The following is a 14,143-nucleotide window of genomic DNA, read 5'->3' on the forward strand; positions in this document are numbered from 1 at the left end:
TGTTCATTAAGTATCTAAAATATATGTAAATAGAACTAAATTGTGTCAATAATCGGTAGATCTTACAAAGTTCAAAATTAAACTAACTCTTGAAAGACTTTATCTCAGCAGGTCTCCTACACCACTCTTCTCAGAAGCTGAATTCTGTTGTATTCTATTGATACTGTCCCAAATACTTGAGTATTCTGTATATTAGAGAATTAGTGTTGGGTGTTGTAGCTATAGTGACCTAAATAACGCAAGGTAAGTAGGAAAAGGGTGTTTTAAATAGTTAAATAATGTATGATAATGCATCATTGTCATGGTTATACAGAGAAATGCTCTATTCTTAAAGTCCCCCTTCAACATAGAAGTATGTGGTAGATGGAAGAGGAGATTTCAGAGCGGCTATTTACCATTCTGATGGTGATGCTACAGAAATGTTTTATTTCAGCTTTGGAGTGGTGCAACTCCTGATGGTGTGACTATGTTTGGAAGGGGCAGAATAGATCTTACAGTAGTGCTGGAGCCAAGATTTTACCTTTACCAAGAATGATGGAGCTATAGGGCTCAAGAAGCTTATTTCAATTAGTTCTTGCTCAGATTTGTTTTGCAGGTTTTTTTGTTACAGTGAAGACTCTGCTTAAAGCTTGGTTGCTACTAACTGATTTTGTGTTTGAGTGGATCGGCTTATTAGGAACTCGGCATCTACTTGTCGTGGCTCTCAGAGAGTGCACGTGTTTGATACTGAAGTTGTTAATGATTCAAGAAAACACGTTTGCTTTCTTGTGTGAAAACCACATTTATCATTAAAGCTGTAACATTTGCATTTCTTATCCTAAGTTGTGTTCGGGCAAGGTGTTTTACAAATTATTACTCAAATTTGTTTCATTTATTATTTGAAAGTATTATGTTAGATTTGTGACTTGAACGCTTTTATTACTGGAAGATCCCTCGGTAGACTGTGCTGCTCCGGGCAGGGACATCTTTGCATTGTGGCTGCTCAGTCAGGAAACACGTACACCAAGGCCAGGAGGCTGAGCTGGGGAGGGATGTAGGACATGCAGCAAAGCTCTGCTGAGCATCTTGGTCAGAATTTTCAGCTTAACCCAGAAGATACTAATTAAAATTAAAATAAAAATTAATTAAAATCCATTCTCCACAAATACAGGCTGGGCGGAGAATGGATTGAGAGCAGCCCTGAGGAGAAGGACTTGGGGGGGTGTTGGTTGATGAAAAGCTCAACATGAGCCGGCAATGCACGCTTGCAGCCCAGAGAGCCAACCATGTCCTGGGCTGCATCAAAAGGAGTGTGACCAGCAGGCTGAGGGAGGTGATTCTGCCCCTCTACTCTGCTCTTGTGAGACCCCACCTGGATGGATTTCTGTGTTCAGCTCTGGGGTCCCCAGCACAAGAAAGACATGGACCTGTTGGAGCGAGTCCAGAGGAGGGCCACAAAGATGATCAGAGGGCTGGAGCACCTCTGCTATGAAGACAGCTTGAAAGAGTTTGGGTTGTTCAGCCTGGAGAAGAGAGGGCTCCTGGAAGACCTTATAGAAGCCTTCCAGTACCTAAAAGGAGGCCTACAAGAAAGTGGGAGAGGGACTTTTTACAAGGGCATGTAGTGACAGGACAAGGCTTTAAACTGAAGGAGGGTTGATTTAAGTTAGATGTTAGGAAGATATTCTTTACTGTGAGGGTGGTGAGGCACTGGAACAGGTTGCCCAGAGGAGTTGTGGATGCCCCATCCCTGGAAGTGTTCAAGGCCAGGTTGGATGGGGCTTTGGGCAACCTGGTGTAGTGGAGGGTGTCCCTGCCTGTAGCAGGGGGGTTGGGACTAGGTGATCTTTGAGGTCCCTTCCAACCCAAAACATTCTATGATTCTATGAAATGTTGGCTTTCTGTTTGTCCCCAAAGACATTGAAAGTTTCTGAGAAAATAGGTAGTGAGGGAAATTTCATCTTTGTACGTTCATGATCTTGTTGTTTATTATTTGTATGTTTTGTCAGGGAGACACAACTGTTCCAAAAAAGTCACAGTCAGAGCTCAGTCTGCATTAGCACAGGGACAAGATGTGTCCACCAAATCACTGGGTATAGCCTGCCCCAATACTGGCATTGTAAAAGTTTGACTTATGTAAGTCTTGACTTATTTTGACTTACTATGATGTTTCTCTTAAATTAGTCATTGTGCTAGATTACCACTAAAATGTCATCTTCAGTAAGTGTATTTTAAGGACAATCTTGATATGCATGGTGGTTTAAAAAAATTGTTAAATTTTGATTCTTCCAAATTAGAAAAAATTCCTCTGTGTTAATTCTAAATAATTTAATTAATGTTAAAATTGTATTATTAGTCAAAATGTAGTTTTTAAATCACAGAATCCTGGCTTTAGACTGATGTGTAAAATATGTCAGCTTTACTTTTGACTACATATTTTTTCTCACTTTAAATAAAACTTCAATCTTAAAATGAAAGCACAACTTTTGTTTGCTGAATTTAATATGAGACAGTTTTAAATGAAGCATTATAATCTCTGACAACAGAGATCTCTGGCAGAAGTGTCCATGCTTCTCTACCTCTAATGACAAATGATGCTGCATGTAGAGTGCATGTCTGTTTCCTGATAAGTCATTGGCACTAAAAATTTTCCATTTTGTTTTGAGTCAGGTTGTTGTATTTGATGTCTGTGCCAATGAAGACACTCATGTCTTTAACAGGTGATACTTTGGTCAGCCTTTGCAATATAGCTGTCTATATCTTGACAAGGTTAATACTTCAAGGTCCTAGACTAGATTATGAGCAAGGTAAATTACAGGTATGGGATACTCCAAGTGACTGGTGGAGTTGCAAGAATGGCAAGTCATAAAATATCGTAGTGTAACATGTTTCTTGCTACTTTGATCTGTTCTGCTTGAAGTAGCGATATTTTTGTTTGATTCTTGCAATATTTTAGCATTTGTCATCAGAGCTGACGGTGAAGATGTTCCTAGGGACAAATGGCAAGCTTGCAGATGGAAGGATGCTTCTTCACAGTGCAGATGTGTTTACAGCTACAGTTCGAACTGCCTTTGAATTTCTTCTAAAATGTGTTGTGGGATTTGGACAAAACAGTGCAATTTGAGTAGGGCATGTTTTTAAAAGGATCGTGGTGTGTACCCATAACACTGTGTCCTCTTTTAGTACTCTGTTTCAACAAAGACAACCCACTTTGGATGTTTAAATATTGGATTTAATTCACATTTTAAAATGTGCGTACAAAAGTCTATATAGTTCTTTATAGTACATCCTGAACAAGTTTTTATGGTGTTTAAACAAACAAAAATTTCAGTGTAGTTTTTTTTTATTATTTTGGTTTAATTCTTGCAGAGGAAATGATTTATGATGATGTTGAAAATGGTGATGATGGTGGAAACAGCTCGCTGGAGTATGGGTGGAGTTCAAGTGAGTTTGAAAGCTATGAAGAACAGAGTGATTCTGAGTGTAAAAATGGAATTCCCAGCTCCTTTTTGCGAGGCAACCACAAGAGACATGTATGTATCCCACAGTGCTGCTCAGTCACTGAGGTTATCCTGATTTCCAGCACTTACCTTTCTCACCTGTATTTCCTTTCTCCTCAATCCAGTTTCAAATGCCAACAGCATCTTTTTAAAGGAGACATAAATCAATGTGGGAGTGACAGTCCACAACAAAATGTAACAAGAAAAAGAAAAAATGAAAATATTAAACAGAAGTTCCTTAAAAAAAAGAAAAAACCTCAAATTGGATAAAAGTAAAATTAAAAATGAGATTATTTTTGCTTGTGGGCGGTTCCTCACCTTTTCCTCTTTTGCAGCTGCTGGATTAGTGTAAGTGGTAATTGAGTGTGGAAAACAATGTGAAGAACAAATGAGGGTAAGCCTGACAAGACTTGAAGTTTTGGGATCCTTCAGTTGCTTAAAAGTCACAAAACTGTTTGCCAATGTTCCCTACCTTTCCATCTTAGATCTGTATCATTTTGGTTGTTTGAAGGTGACTGAGCTTAAAAAAAAAAAAAAAAGTAATTTTTTTTTTGTGATCAAGAGAAGTCTGTACCATTTATTAAGAAGAGAAGAGAGGTGGCATGATTAAAATGATGCATCTGTGACACATCTCTGGTCTAGTATCTTTGGCTACATCCATGCCACAGGAGGCAGGTGTTCTGATAGCACATCAGGAGGAGCCTTGGACTCCAGTGCTCTTGCTGCTTCAGCTCCTCTCCTTCTGGCTCTGTACCCTTTCTGTGAGAGGGAAGTCTCACCTGGAACCTGGGCAGCCTCCTGCTGCCATTTCCCCGCTCTGAGTGCTTTGATGATAGGGATGTGGGGCAGAGTGGCAGCAGGCAGGGCCAGGAGTCACTGCAAAATCCTCAGGGGGGCCCCCAGTGTGTGCTGGCAAGGGATAGACTTCACAGCTGCATAGTGTTAGCTGCCCCAGGACCCCGTGGCTGGAGAATGTAGGGGTAGTGGTCAGGGTGTTCTTCCATGGAACCCTTATCTTAATATTGCAGGTTTCTTATCTTGTTGAGAATAAAAGCCTTACTGTCTATGTTTCCCTCCAGTAAACATTATCTGCTCTGCCCCCACCTCCATCCTTGCTGCCTGCCCTTTGGAAATCAGGGTATCAGCAATTGTCCTGGTTTCAGCTGGGACAGAGTAGGTCTTCCTGGTAGCTGGCATAGTGCTGTGTTTTGGATTTAGTATGAAGATAATGTTGATAACACACTGATGTTTTAGTTGTTGCTAAGCAGTGTTTACAATTAGGTCAAGGACTTTTCAGCTTCCCAGGCCCTGCCAGCGAGGAGGCACTAGCCTTGCGCAGGAGGTGCACAAGAAGCTGGGAGGGGACACAGCCAGGACAGCTGACGCAAACTGGCAAAAGGGATATTCCATACCGTATGATGTCATGCTCAGTATATAAGCTGGGGGGAGTTGGCGGAGGGGTGGCAATCGCTGCTTGGGAGCAGGCTGGGCATCAGTGAGCAGCTGGTAAGCAATTGCATTGTGCATCACTTGTTTTGTATGTTCTTTTGTTATTACTATTTTATCTTCCTTTGTTGTCCTGTTAAGCCATTTGTTTCTCAACCCGTAAATTTTACTTCTTTTTCTGATTCTCTCCTCTGTCCCACTGTGGGGGGTGGGAGAGCGAGCGAGCAGCTGTGTGGTGTTTAGCTGCCTGTCAGGATAAACCATGACAGCAATTAACTGCAAGACTTGAGCCCACCCAAATCAGCACTTTGTAAGCTGAGAGCTCATCTTCTGGTTTTGTTTTGGTTTTGTCCTGAATAGAACAAGTTTAAGCTATTGCAGCTGTTTCTTTCTGGGGAGTTTTTTAACTAGGCTGAAGAAAACTGAGTTTGATTTTTTTGTTTGATTTTTTTTTTTAATACCTTTGGAAAAGACTAGGAAATAACTTTGCAGTTGAGTGTCTAAGTCTTAACACGGTTGCTGGTTTGTTCTTTTTTTTTTTTTTTTTTAAATCTTTTCCTGTTATCTGTAGCTTCAGCTTTGGCTATAGTCATAGGAATCTATTTACATATGTGCACAAAGCAAGCTTTAAAGCCACTTTTAAAGTACTTCTTTACTTTGATCTGTCACAGGAAACTGTTGACAGTGGGTTGAGAGTGATGGTGCCAGGATCAGGGACAGAGAGTGAGGAGTGGTGGGAGGAGAGAGGTGTGTTCTGGGGTACTGCCCTGCAGCGGGCTTTTCCAGACCTGTGACCACAGGTTGTGAGGATGGGGATGAGGAGCCTAGGAACACACTAATTGCTGCATGGAGAAGTCAGAGGGGCTGCTGAACCTGGCTGGGTTATTGGGAAGTGGAGAAGTCAGGAAACGAGAAGGGGTTTGTCTGAGAAAAAACAGACATTTGAAGGTTGCTTAGAAACCACTTCGCTTTATACCTAGTTTCTGTATCCATTCCTTGCACTCGCACTTCTCCTCAGGTCTTGTGACGGATGTTACAGTATTTTCCCAGCACATCTCCTTATGTAGTCTTTCAGAACCTATGATAGACTTGCCTTGCTTATTATTTTTTTTTCTGTCAATTTAAAAGCATGGAAGGTTGGAGGTGGGATTTTTAGTTGTAAGTGCTAGTATGACTTCCCTCAAAGTCGCTTTTTTATTTGTTTATTTTAAGATGGGAAGGATTTTGTGCTATTAAATATTTCTGGTCTGTGAACCTGATGCTGTTCTTAATTATACTGCTGTAATGCCAGAATCATCATGTTGGAGGTAATCGCGTCCTGACCCAGCCTAGTGGAGCTGAATGCCAGACCTGTCCCTTTGTTTGCAACTCCGTACGCCTTCTCTTTCCTGATGCTTTAATCTCTTGCCAAATAACTGTTGACATCAAGCTGAGGGTTTTTCCATTGGACTTCTATTATAAGGCACACCAAATATTTTCTTTTTTTCTAGTTAGATTTTAACCTCTTTTATCTGGCTTTCTCAAAATGTTTAACAATTGTTAATTAGTATTCCAGAGCATCTCCCTGGAATAATTTCCTTACCTTGCAAATGGCTGTATTCATGTACGAGATGGTTACACCCATGGTCATACGATGAGACTATGTAGAGCTGAGGAAAAACATGTGCTTCCCGATTCCCACACAATTACAAGACTGCATCCTTCCCTGTTAGTGTCTCCTTGCCCAACTTGCTGGCACTGTCAATCTCCATCTTCTCAGGTGCTTCTGCAGGTTCTTCAGCCTTTGAGAATTCTTTCAATTCACCGTTTCGAAAGATAGTCAGAAATACACTCTCTAGGATTTGTGTTCTACCACATGATGCTTGTGGGTAAAGTTGATGCGTTGTTTCCATACGGTTTGTAAGAGATGTACACAACATAGTTAATATGCAGTTAGCTTAGACTGAGCGACTTTGTCCCTCTCTTTAGGTAGTTGTCAGCGTAGCGCAAAGGCGCCTGGTTGAATTTCAGGAAGTACAGCGATGCGCAGGAGTGACAGTCTATTTGTTGGGTCAGAGCTTCCTCAAATGATGATTTTCCGTTAGTTGTCTATGTATCAGTAGGCAGACTGGGCAACATGCATGATATACGCGAGTACTTTAGCATGAAGTTTGCACTGCAGGCTTTTTGAAAAGATTGTGTCTTTTTATACACTGTAGCTTTCTCATGACCTAACGCGTTTAAAGGAGCATTATGAAAAAAAGATGAAAGATTTGATGGCAAACACTGTGGGAGCAGTAGAGATTCAGCAACTAAAGCAAAAACATGAGCTGAAGGTAGTGTAGTTGATTTTTGTAACTAGCTATGTTTAAATGTTTGCTTTTTCCAACACAGACAATGTTGTCTTTTTCTTTTACAATAATTTGAAAAAGCAGGCAATAATTTTTATGAAATGAGTTCTAAATGTGCTGGATTATTATGCAGTTTATCTTAAAAATACTTCGTCAAGGACCTTTTCTCATGCTTATTTTTAATGGTAACAGTTTCAGAAGATGAGATAGGGCATTGTCCTTCCCTGTTGACTGGTGCCCTTATCCCAAAGTGTGAGCCAGGCATTCAGTCCTGGCGCCTCTCTGAGACCTGGGTGAGCTCCATGGGGCTAGCCTGACCCTGGCTCTCCAGCTATGTGGGATCAAATTGTGGGAGTCAGAATCTCAGTGCTCTCCATTCTGAATGGAGCCAGTATGAAAAAGCTGGGTTTTGGTACAAGCTTCGGTTCAAACCGAGAAATTGCCTGATTGCAGCAAGACAGCTTTGTTTGTGTTCTCATGTTGCTGTTGATGTCAGCACAGCTCTGACAGTAGTGGGGATTTTTTGTTGTGGTGGCATTTTGGGAAAGCAAGTGTACAAAGCAGTTTTTTTAATAAACATTTCCTAGCAAAACAACACTTCTTGGGTTTTTTTGCATGAAATTTCTTTTTGCTGTAGTAGTGTACTATAAGATTGTGCAAGTCTTAATTAAATCAACTTATTAATTCAATTAATGAAATTATTAGTTGCAACATTTTCTGAAAAACAGTGTTTATTTAAGAATATAGTTAATATAGAACTGAGTCTAGGGGATTATCTTCAGGTCAGAAATACTTTGGCAGAGTTAGTGGGACTTTGGAAGATGGACAAGAACCCTGGCCGTTAATGACCTCTTGTAGTATTTATTTGTTATATAATGTAAAGCTGAACATTTGAGACTATTTTGAGTTCAGATGTTTGATGCAGAAGGGTTCTTAAACATTTCTGCTATTTTTGGCTTGCATACAATATTGCCATGAAGTAAGTCCCTTTCTCCAGGTTTAACTTTATTAAGAAAAAGTACAGATGCTCAGATCTGAGCTTTGATGGATCTGTGTACTTACTATCTATTCCTTTGACTTTGGGCTGTATTTATAGCCTAAACTACTTGACAGTGTTTTGATTAAAAATACTTTGCATGGTATGCTCAAATGTGTTGCTGTTATTCACTGAACATGTAGACTGTATTTTTTGTCTTACAGATGCAAAAGCTTATGAGAGCTGCTAGAGAAGGTACCAAAGATGGGCTCGAAAAGACAAAAGCAGCTGTGAAAAAGGGTCGTTCTTTCATTAGAACAAAATCTTTTATTTCTCAAGGTATGTGCCAATTATACTGTGTTTTGTTACTGTCTCTAGTCCTTTCTGAGAAAGGAAGTGAATGGCCTAGCAGGTTTTTGTACTGGGAGCTGAGTACTGGATGCATGAAATCAGCTTTATATCAATAAAATATGGTATAATATTCAGTTCAGATGACAGTATGGTCGGTGCATCTTGAGTAGTTTTAGGTTTGGCACAAGAACCTGAGTGACCTGAGAAGCCTGAGGAGCACAGAGAAGGGTCCGCTTAACAACAACATCCCACCAAACAGTGTCACAGATGCTACTGGTATATGGGAGTATGGAAATTGTGTTAAGGTGCTAAGTCTGTCCCGTTCTCTCCATCGCATAACTCCTGAATGTCAGGAAAGTCTGCTGGTATGACATGGGTTTCAGTGGAGTGGTAGTTGACTATTTAAAAACTTTGTCGTGGCCAAGGGATAATAAAAGCTTTCAGTACTTAAGAGTGGAAGTAGGGAAAGAGACTCTTCTGCTTTATCACAGTTCGGTGATTTTTGATGAAAGCTGAGTTTGGATTGGGAAAACAGAAAGTGGTCTAAAATCAAAAAGCTAAAAGCATTTGTGTTCTTTAGTTAAAAATAATCATCAGTACTCTGTCATGAGCCTCAGCAGCAGCAGTCCACAGTTGATTTTTGCAAGAGGCAAGGGGCAGTAACTGAATACAAACTTATTTCTTCTTCAGGAGAAGTCTGAGAGTTTCTGCTCAAGTTTCTGCCCAACTAATTGAATGGTTGTAACTTCAGAGCTTGTAACACTACAATTTTAGGAAGCTAAAACCGCAAGACTGAAACAAGACATTTTTAGTGAGCGAGCTAACATAAAGTTGCATCCCATGTGTAAGGACCAGGTCACATCTTATGTCCCTGTCATGGCCTCTAACTGCTTCTGAATTTACCTAACTTACAGACAGAAAACAGAAAGTTATTTGCACAGACTTTAGTGATCAAAAATATATCCTCAACTTCTTGCTGTTGCACAGGAGAAAATGATCTGCTTGAGTAGAGCAGTGTTACAGTGGACCTGGCATTCCTCCTTACATTTCTAGAGGTTAGGTAGCAGACACAGGATATCTGTGGATAGTTTAATCCCTTAGCCGCTTAATAAATCAGCAGGGAGCGAGTAACAATTTGTCGAATAAACTCATGAACTCCTCCTTTGCTTCCCTTACTTCCCTTTCTGTTCTAAGACACAGTTTCTCATACTGTTCTTTCTTTATCTCCTTTGCTCGTGTCTGCTTTTTGGCTGGCTGCATACTGCCACCTACCACTGCACTTCGGTGGTGCTTTTTGCCTAAGATTAGTACATAGGGACCAATGCAGAATCCCTTACTCTCATATCTGACAAAAGCCAACGTTTTGGTACATTTGGCTATTTATTTTAGTTCAGTTGTGGAAGGATGTATGGAATTTTTAAAGCTGGATCATATTATGGGTGTGTTTAATTTGTTCCCAAAGGTCATTTATTTCAAAACTGCTGGCCCTGGAGCCGCAGTACTTTAACCCTAGTTGTCATGTCCTACACTCTAGACAGCCCTGCACTCCTGGCTGTGAAGAGGCAGTAGAGGTCAAGTAAACGATGCATAGGCTGTGTAGATTTTAGGGTTTTGAGATACCTTTAAAAGATGTTCTGTATTAGGGTGCCTATTGGTGGTGGTATTTATGTGATTTCACAGGTGATACAGAAGTGCTGGGAAATTTCTTTTTGGTAAGTGAAAATAAGACTGCTGTGTAATGACTGTACTTGGATGATAGGATCTTTGCCTTTTTTTTTTTTTTCTTCTTTCAATCTACATGTTGTAAAAGTTCACATTATGGTTATTCAATTATTTGTAGATCATAGATCTTCATGTCTGGAAGAAGAAGAGCTAAATTTATTTATTGATGTGGACTGTATGCATACAGAAGCAATTATGACTCCTATGCCTGAAGGATTATCACAGCAGCAGGTAGTAGGCTTTTGGAAGTACTGTCTTCTGCCTCTTTTTCCTCCCCTTCTGCTCTGCATCAATGGCTTCCAGGTGCCTTGCTCTTCAAACATCTTGGCATTTAACATACGTTAAGTGGACATAAAATTCAGAACTGAATAAGCAGGTTTTTGAAAATTGGTATGTGTTCATGTAGTTGCATCAGCCCTGTGAATTCAGCTAGAGATGCAAAATGCTGTTTTGCATTATAAAATTATCTATAATAATTATATTATTTCACTACCTGAACACTTAAACTAAATATGATGGGTTTGAGTGAAAAAGAAGAGAGTGTAAACATTTTTATTGAGTCAGAAGACATTGCTCCAGGATTTCTGTTTTAAATGTAGAGAATATCCTGTATACTCTCTGAATCTTAAGGTTTCTGCTCATTAAAAAAAACTTGTCTGCAATAAAGTCAAGTCTACAGAAGAGTATATTTTGCTGTTCTCTACCTCAAAATCTATAGTCACTGTGGAAACCACTTCAAAAACCACTGAAATCAGCATCAGTTAGAAATTTTGGCTGAAAATAAATCCTGTGGGTTTGCATTACTCTGTTGTTATGACAAGTAATAAATGTATGAGAGTTTCTAGCTTCTTGTAGTGTCAAGTCATGAGCTGGTCAGTACCTTCAGAAAATGAGCAGAAAACCAAATTAAGGGGCAGCTGAGGAGAGTGGTGTAAGTTTTGGTTTTTTTTTTTTTGGTTGCTTGGTGAGGTTTATTTTTCTAATATGTTTAGCACAGTGAAGTGCTAATCTTGTAACAATGCAGCTACCAAGCTGTGTTACGTTACTGTAAGATCTCATTACAGTGTAAGATCTGAATGCTGTCTTTTCCTTCTTTCCAAATACGGGTTTGAGAGTTTCACTGTTTGGTTTTGGGGTTTTTTGTAGGTAGTTAAAAATAAATGTACTCTCTTTTGGAAAAACAGAGCACTCTTAGTTTGGAGTAAACTAGTCGTTCTTGTGTAGGCCATGATGTATGTTGCTTATCGCCCCAGGAGGAGCTGCCCAAGTGGTGTTAGGAAAGCCAAAGCTCAGCTGGAGCTAGCGAGGTGTGAGGGGCAACGGTGAAATGTTTCTTATATGTTCATTGGCAGCAAAGGGAAGGCTAAGAAAAATATGGGTCTGCTGCTTGATGGGACAGTGACAAAGGACACTGAAAAGACCGAGGTACTCAAAGCCATCATTGCCTCAGCTGTTACTGGTGAGGTTTGTCCTCAGGCTGCTGAAGCCCCTGAGCCCAGAGGCAGGTCCTGCTGGAGTGAAGCATTACCCACAGCTAGGCAGTACTGTGGCCAGTGAGACATACTGGTGTCCATGGGACCGGGTGGGATGGATTTAAGGATGCTGAGGGTAAGGCCTTTCTCTGTCATCTGAGATCACAGTGATCAGATGACTGGTAAATGTCACACCCATCCTCAAGAAGAGCAAGAAGGAGGGAAACGAGGGTCTGACTGGCCTTACCTTAGTCCCTGCGAAGATGATGGAGCAAATGCTCCTGGAGCTATTTCTGGGTTCGGAAGGACAGGAGAGCAATAGGGAACAGTCAGCATAGATGGACCAGAGTCCATTTGTGCCTGACCAGCCTGAGTCCCTTTGAGATGACTGGCTTGTGGACAGAGAGCAGAGGATGTCGTTTACCTCTGCTTTAGCCAGGCTTTTGATGGTCTCCTGAAGTATCCTGGTAGCCATGTAGGTAAGATATCATTTGTATGGGTGGACTAGAAGGTGGGTGGAAAACAGGCTCAGAGGGTTGTAGTCCATGGTACAAAGTCCGGTGGGTGGCCAGTGTTAGTGGGGTCCCTCAGGAGCGGACACAGGGCCCGTGGTGTTTGATGCCCTTATTAACCATCGGGATATCAGCCGCAGTGTACATTAGGATGTGATGCGAAACTGGAGGGGTGCAGCAGGCCACGCGTGGGAGGCTGGGGCTGCTGGTCAGTGTGGCTTTGAATGGGCCGAGGTTGACAGAAGACTTGCGCTGCTCAGCAGAGGCCAGCACAAGTCCTGGCTGTGGGATGGAGTAACCCTGTGCCACAGCTCAGGCTGGGCACCAGCAGACTACACAGCAGCCCTGGGTGTCCCAGCTGGAGAGGGTGAAGGCCAGAAGCTCCTTCCAACCTGGGATGCTCTGCCACGAACGAGCTGACTTTATGAATGTGCTTGCTTTAAACAGCAGGTGGCATGGTAGCTTCTGTTTAAAACTGGTGCCTTGTCCTGTCTTGGGTCTCAGTCCGAGAGGTTTTCTTCATTTTAATACTGGGACCTAAATTGTTATAAGTTGTTTATGTTTGTATGATACTGATACTAGCAAAAATGTTAATATAAATCTAAGACTTGCATGCAAGCCTCTTGTAAGTCGTGCATGTCTATTGCAATAAGCACTGTTAAGTATCTATTTTGTGTATTACAGAGCCTGAAAAAAGAGCCAAAACATTTTCTACAGATGTTTATTCTTTTGATATGTTTATTCTTTTCAGAAGAACAAACTGTGACTAAAAGTAGAGTTAGTATCCTTTACCAGAGCAGCTGAGGCATTATACCAAATAAGACACTGCTAAAACCATTCTAAACACAAATTAGTCACAACTAATTTTACTGTATATAATCTTTAAGCAAGTCCTCAGATAATTTTGAAATCTTCCTTTGAAATGCCAGTACCTGAAAGAAAATCCTTGCATAACCTGCACTTAACTTAATAATGCAAAGTGTGGAGAATTAAAGGCAGCCGTGGCGGAGGAGGCAGGAGGCTGTGGGGATTAGGAGCAGAAAGAAGCAAGTCTGAAATTTGAGTTTCATGGTCATTCAGGCTGGCTTAAAATAGCAAAAGAAGCAGTTTTGCCTTGCCTTGTAGTTGTGGGGAGTGGTTTGATCCTGCCCTTGTGCTGTCTTCTCCCTCAAAGAGAGTCCTGCTTTTGAAAGCCCTGGGATGAGCTAGATTAGGAAAATGATTTGGGTGAAAAAAAAAATCCGTAAAACCAGCAAGAAACCTAATCAGTAACAGTAAGAAGTTTAAATTTTAAACCAAATAGGATCCCCAGGCCTTCCTGTCACGTCACCTGCACATGCATACAATGTGTGTCTCAACTGAATTGCAGAAGCAGGAGGTGGAGAAGGAGGTGTGATGAATAGCCTGTAGTTTGTAAACATGAAATAAGGTAGTATTTCCTGAAGCTCCTACAATTCTATCAATTGGTATGAATATAGATGAGATGGGGTTTTCACTTATGCATGGTAATGCCCAAAAAAGAAAGCTGACTTACTCAGATGCTTTCTCAGTGATACATTCATGTTCGCTTGTTTGTCCTTCAGGTTACTCCTAATAAATTTATAAAACATATTAAAAAAAGAAAATTAATCGTGAAGACTGATTTTGAAAATTTGTTACCTATTTTGTTGCATTTAATCGAAGTAGCCAACATCATCTATACCTATTATTATTTCTATTAATGCCTAAATTTACACATCTAAAATTAAAAGACAAATTTCAAAGGTAAAGCTTGGAATTGCAACAGTCAGCAAAGATTATAGATATAGATACAGTAACTGTTGTGTTCTTTAAAATAAGTAATTTTAGAGTAATA

General features: G+C 40.6%; 1 protein-coding gene across 11 annotated transcripts in view; it reads left to right on the forward strand.

The window, feature by feature from the left end:
- Window positions 1-14,143, forward strand: part of ARHGEF10 (Rho guanine nucleotide exchange factor 10) — a 119,509-nt gene that overhangs the window by 40,345 nt on the left and 65,021 nt on the right. For 10 of the 11 annotated variants that reach the window (XM_054820521.1, XM_054820519.1, XM_054820516.1 and 7 more), the window contains 4 exons: window positions 3,349-3,512; window positions 7,124-7,240; window positions 8,456-8,570; window positions 10,423-10,535. In XM_054820521.1, coding sequence (XP_054676496.1) covers window positions 3,349-3,512; window positions 7,124-7,240; window positions 8,456-8,570; window positions 10,423-10,535 — 509 coding nt within the window. The remainder of the gene's footprint in view (window positions 1-3,348; window positions 3,513-7,123; window positions 7,241-8,455; window positions 8,571-10,422; window positions 10,536-14,143) is intronic. The other variant, XM_054820524.1, reaches the window with a different exon arrangement.

Source organism: Grus americana, chromosome 3 (assembly GCF_028858705.1).
Source record: "Grus americana isolate bGruAme1 chromosome 3, bGruAme1.mat, whole genome shotgun sequence".
NCBI classification, from domain to species: Eukaryota; Metazoa; Chordata; class Aves; order Gruiformes; family Gruidae; genus Grus; species Grus americana.